This window comes from Chinchilla lanigera, unplaced genomic scaffold, assembly GCF_000276665.1.
Source record: "Chinchilla lanigera isolate Chin_1 unplaced genomic scaffold, ChiLan1.0 scaffold00036, whole genome shotgun sequence".
Lineage (NCBI taxonomy): Eukaryota > Metazoa > Chordata > Mammalia > Rodentia > Chinchillidae > Chinchilla > Chinchilla lanigera.
The window spans coordinates 18647506-18653505 of record NW_004955437.1 but is presented as its reverse complement, the minus strand read 5'-3'; the positions used below and the strand labels follow the sequence as shown (position 1 = coordinate 18653505).

General features: G+C 37.5%; 1 protein-coding gene across 3 annotated transcripts in view; it reads right to left on the bottom strand.

Annotated features, from left to right (window-relative positions):
• Nucleotides 1-6000, bottom strand: part of P4ha1 (prolyl 4-hydroxylase, alpha polypeptide I) — a 64276-nt gene that overhangs the window by 15295 nt on the left and 42981 nt on the right. For all 3 annotated transcript variants that reach the window (XM_005389998.2, XM_005389997.2, XM_013516757.1), the window contains exon 10: nt 1968-2067. In XM_005389998.2, coding sequence (XP_005390055.1) covers nt 1968-2067 — 100 coding nt within the window. The remainder of the gene's footprint in view (nt 1-1967; nt 2068-6000) is intronic.

The following is a 6000-nucleotide window of genomic DNA, read 5'->3' as shown; positions in this document are numbered from 1 at the left end:
GGACTAGAGTTCCATTTGACCCAGCTATTCTTGGTATCTTCCCAGAAGAATTAAAAGCATCATACCACAGTGATATATGCACACCCATGTTTACAGTGGCACAGTTTGTAACAGTCCAATTTTGGAAACAGTTCAAATATCCATCAACTCGTGTGTGTTGGAAGCAAAACTGTCTATACCTCGGGTATCTAGGACAAGGCCACCACCTCTCATGAGTTTGGCAGGGCCCCAGGAAAAGCGTACACGGCTCAGGGAGCTGTTGCCTTAGTGATTTGACCTTTGCTTGGTAACAGACAGTTTTCTCCTTTGTTTCCTATGTAGCCACCAAGACTTGCTGTTCTGCAATAGATTAGTTAGATTTTCTTCCTGTCCCAGATTCTACCCTCCCCTTAAACTCTCCATAAACTTATTCATATGCTGATTATATAAATAAATGTGCTGCGGTGTTAGACAGCTCCTTTCTCCCATCAGGAAAGAGCGCTTCACCTGACCTCAGCCTTTGTATACTGATTCCTGTCTTTCTTCATCCCCCACTATCCTCCAGAGTTTCATGAGCTGTGCTGGATGTGGCAGATGTGGTTTGTTTTTTTTTATACAATGGAGTACTACTCTGCCATAAAGGATAAGCTTGGGACGTTCCTAGGTAAATGGAAATAAACCAGACACACTTTTGTAAATACTGCATTGTTTCTCCGGTGTGAGAAATAAAGTATAAATAAGGACCAAAGTGTGTAACAGATACTGTGAAATGGGAAGAAAATGTTCAAATGGAGTGGGGAAAAAGGAAGGAAAAGAGGAAAGGAAAGAAAGGAAAAGTAAAAAAAAAAGTGAAAAAAGAAGGAAAACATGGAAACAAAGCTTTTGTAAATGGGGAGAGGAGGAGGGTTTGAAGGGAGGGTAGTGGAATGTGGGAAAAAAGTACCAGTGCTCTATAATATGAGTGTGATCACTATGTATATCTAAAATGTACCAATAAAATCTGATTAGAAAAAAATTAACAAGTTTTGTGCCAATGGGTACCATCAAGAGAGTGAAAAGACAAGTCCCACAATGGTAGCATGTATTTGCAAATCATTTACACCCAACAAGGATCTAGCACTAAGAATATATAAAGAACACTTACAACTTAACAGAAAGACACAAAATACAATTTGAAAATGTTTTTTGAATACTTCTTTTTCAAATAAGATCTAGAAATGACCAATATGCACATAAAATGCTCAGTATCTTTAGTCATCAGGAATATGCAAATGAAAACCATAATGAGATAGAAACTTCAATCTCACTAGAATAGTTATACTAAAAAAACAAGAACTGGACAACAACAAGTGTCTACAAGATTGCAGTGAAACTGGAACCCTTATGTACTGCTGGTGGGGATTATAAAATGGTACAGCCACCTCAGCAGCTCTTCAAATGTTAAACACTGAGTTACTATATAAGCCAGCAAATCCACTGTAGGAGTGTATACCTAAAGAAACTTAAATGTTTGACACAAAAAAAACTTGTACATAAATGTTCACAAAAGAATTATTTTAAAAGATCAATATTCAACTTTATCACCTGACAGGCAGACAACCTGGGGAATGAAAAACAAAATTAGTGTACTTAATCAATGGTGCTGTCATGCATTTTACATTTGCTGGTACCTTTATATTCAACAGTCTCACTGTGTAGCCCAGGCTGGCTTTGAACTCAATGTTCCTGCCTCAGCTTCTGAGTGCTAGGATTACAGGCACCTACCACCATGCCTGGCTCTTGACAGCTCATGTTTTGACAAAAAATGTAAACAGTCACAGAATTATCACGATTTCTTCTACTGATTATTAAAATTCTTTTGCATGGTTTCAGCTTACAGGTCACTTTTTACAGTCCCAAACTACAATGCAAGTCAAGGACTACCTATTCAGTGTGAGGAAATCTCACCAGAAGCACCTCTAGAAGTGTGAAAATAACTGGAGGCCTACCTGTAATTCTTCTGCTGTGGACACATCTAGTCCTGTTAGATCTTGTATCCTCATATTAATTCGAGACACCACAGGGTTTTCATAGCCAGACAGCCAGGCACTAAGGACATGACCAAAAAATAGTTTTACTAATATTATTTTATTACACGAAGTCAAATAGCTGTAATTAAAAAAAATCATAATATAGAGGCTAATAAACTTTTAAAGGCGTTTAGTTGATCTGCTTGTTTAATGTGATTTTTAGAATAACGAATATTGTAATTTTTAGAAGATGTCACAATTTACAGTTAGAAGTTGGAAAGGGAAAAAATTAATGTCAATATAATTTTTCTATGAAAACAGGTGGGTTAATGAAAGCTGTCTAAATAGAGGATCTCTTTCTTGTGATCCCCCCACCCCATGAGGTCTTAACTATCTGGCTCAAGTGATTAGCTGGGTCTGCAGAAACACTCAATGGTGCCTGGCTTACACTAAGAATTTCTAAAAGTTCTAGACAAATACCTTACAAATGAAAAGCAACTATTCTTTCTACATAAGGCACAGAAACTGACTGGGTACAGGTCACAGGGTCTTCAGCCTGATCTATCTAATGCTAATAATATTTACAGGTAAGACGTTCATATGTCACCTGATTAAACAAAAATAAATTTTATAAGTGCACACAGATGAACCCACTAAAGTGGTTATAAAGTATTGGTAAGGATAGAGCTCTCATACCTTGCTGGTGGGAATAAAAAATAGTGCAACCACCATGAAAAACACCTTGGCACATGACCAAAATGTTAAAACAGTTACCATACAATCTACCAATGCTACTTCTTGGTATATACCCATGAAAAATAAAATCATGTCCACATAAAAGCTTATTATAGAAATGCTCATAGCAGCATTACTCAGAGCCAAACAAGTAACAACCTAAATGTCCATCAATTGATAGAGACCATAAAATGTGGTATATCCATAAATGGAATATTATTACACCACAAAAAGGAACGAAGTACAGATATAACATGGATAGAACCTTAAAAACATTACATTAAGTGAAAGGAGCTAGACATCAAAGGCCATAAGATTCCACTTATATAAAATATACAGAACAGGTAAATCAATAGACACCAAAAGTAGATTAGTGGTTGCCAAGGATGGGGTGAAGGGTGGGTGGGGAGTGACTCCCAGTGAGTTCAGAATTTTTTTGGGGGGTGACAAAAATGTTCTGGAATTGAATATGTGATTGTTACACAACTAAAGACTGAAATGACTGAAACATACATTGTAAAAGAGTGAAATTTACTATATGGAATTATATCTTCATTTTTAAAGGTTTTTTTTTTCATTTTAAAGGTTTATATATATACTATATATATCTTGATTTTTAAGAGGGCACCCCCAGTGTGAGGGCCTGGGTTCAATCCTTAAATAAACAGGACCCCCAAATTCAACTGTATCTCTTTTACATATGCTCTTGTTCAATCTTATCATCTTTTTTTAAAAAAATTTCTTCCCTTCAATCTTTATTTTATTTTATTTTTGTCTTTTTGAGACAGGGTCTCACTATGCAGTTCAGGCTGGCCTTGAGCTCACTTCATAGTCCAGGCTGGCCTCAAACTGGCAACAATCCTCCTGCCTCAGCCTCCCGAGTGCTGGGATTACAGGCATGCGCCACCACGCCCGGCTCCTTCAATCTTATCAACTCTGGTTTTTTTTTCCTTTCCTTAAGCTGTCATTCTATGGTTCATCACTTCAACAATTTTCTTGTTAAAAGCCTAAATTTAAACATGATCCCAAATGAATGTCTCCAAGTTTATACTCATGACACTAGTAGGACAGATATGTGCCACTAAAAATTCTGAACACCAACTTCAAATGGTCCTCACGCTCATTTCTTTCTCTACTCTGAACCCTCTCCACTCAGAAGATAACACGTGTGCTACGTCACAGAGAAACCGTGTAACTCCCTGGCATCTAAAGCCACCTGCTCCTTGTAGTTCACTTTAGTTCCATTATTCTAGTATGGATAGAGATTTCTCTCCATTGCCTATGGCCAATCCTCTGAGTCTATCCCCTCCTGCCACCTCAGGAACCACGTATCACTGACTAGCCCCTCTCTCTCTTATCTGATCAACCTCCTTCTCTTAGTAGTTCTTCCTACAGCTTTTAATTAGGCTTGCTCTTTCCCTCAATAAAAATAGGAAATTCTTTCCCACAATTCTCTATGCTGCCAGTTACCGAACTTTCCTCCCTCTTCACTCCAACTTTTTCAGACTCATCTCCAAACCCATTCTAATCTAGCTTTAGACCCTTATCACTCCACCACAACTGCTCTTCCATGCCACCAAATTAAATGGCATTTTCCAATTTTCATCGTATTTTTTGCTTTATTGATGTTTGACAATATTCATTCATTCTGGAAGCTGTCTTCCTCAGACACTCATTCTCCAGGCGCCCTTCAGTTTCTGCCTGTGTCTACTCACTATTACAGCCATGGAGCCTACAAGCCTGGCACATAGCAGATGCTTAAATATTTGCTGAATGAACAAACCCTGCAAACTTCTTAAAATGAATCCATGATTTATCCTATTTTGCCAAAATTGTCCCTTTGGCAGTCTCTTGCAAATTCATCAAGACTGCCTAAGTACATTCTTTGGAGTAACAGAAATGAGAATCAAAGAATTTTACTGTTGTAAAGAATACAATTGATACATATACTAAGAATTCATTTTTCCCAGTCTGATGAAGCTCCCCACACAACTAACCTGGTATGTTACGTCAACATACTGTACTATCTTGTTCTGTCTGGCAACAATCTGACAGGTTTTTGAACTTTATAGGCAAACTACTAGGGATGTGGTTTTTAAAGATAACCACAATGCATGATTGATAAGTATTCTAATAAAGCTTCAAACTAAATACACCCTGGTAAGATAAGTACTCCTAGAACCTATTAACCAAAGAGAACCTGACTTCTACCTGTTATCTTCAACTATTCTTGCTAATCTATTCCTTGTTAACGCCTGATTTTAACTCTTCTGCCCAAAGTCTCCTGCTACCAAGAAAAACTCAAGTTTTGCTATTCTAGAAAATTATCACTCAACTCTCTCACTTCACTCCTTTGAAATTAAAGAAGCAAAAAAGGTTTGTTACATTCAACAAATCGTCAGGGGACACTGGATATCCAAATGCAAAGAAAAAAGTTGGACCTCTAACTCACGTTGTATCTTTAAAAATTTATTCAAGATGGATCGAACATCTAAATATCAGCACTAAAATAATAAAAGTTCTTAGAAAAAAACAGAAGAGCTCTATCTCTCCCCCCCCCCCCATATAGTTGCTTTTGCTGTTTTCCACTGTCATGAACTATTGCCCCTCTGCCACATGCCGTTCTGTCTTGGAGCCAGCTGATTATGGACTGCAACCTCTACAAACCATGAACTAAATAAACTTTCCTCCCTTAAAAAAAAAGAAAGAAAAAAACAGAAAAATAAAATTCTGTGACCTTAGACCAGGCAATGGCTTAGGTAGGATATCTAATAGGTACAGCTGAGCATGGTGGCACACACCTGTAATCTCAACTACTCAGGAGGCTCAGAAGGAGGATCACAAGTTCAACATCAACCTGGGCAACTGAGAATCTGTCTCAAAAAATAAAAAGGGCTGAGGATGGATGTAGCCCAGTGCCCGAGTACTTGATCAGCACGGGTGAGGCCCTGGTTTTTAAAAAGATATATATGTATGCAGGAGCATGCACCTGTAGTCCCAGATACTCGGAAAACTGAGGCAAAAGGATCACTTGAGCCCAGGAATTCCAAGCTAGCCTGGGCAACACAGAAAGATCTTGTCTTGAGAAGAAAAAAATACGTAATATACAGGCAACAAAAGGAAAAAATATAAACTGATTAAAATAAAAATTTTTGTGCTTTTTGTAAATCAAAAGTCAGATAAAAGTCTCATTCCTAAAATATATAAATTATTGAACTATTACATTCAATGAAAGACAGCACAATTTAAAAACTGGCAAAGAATCTAGGTAGGTATT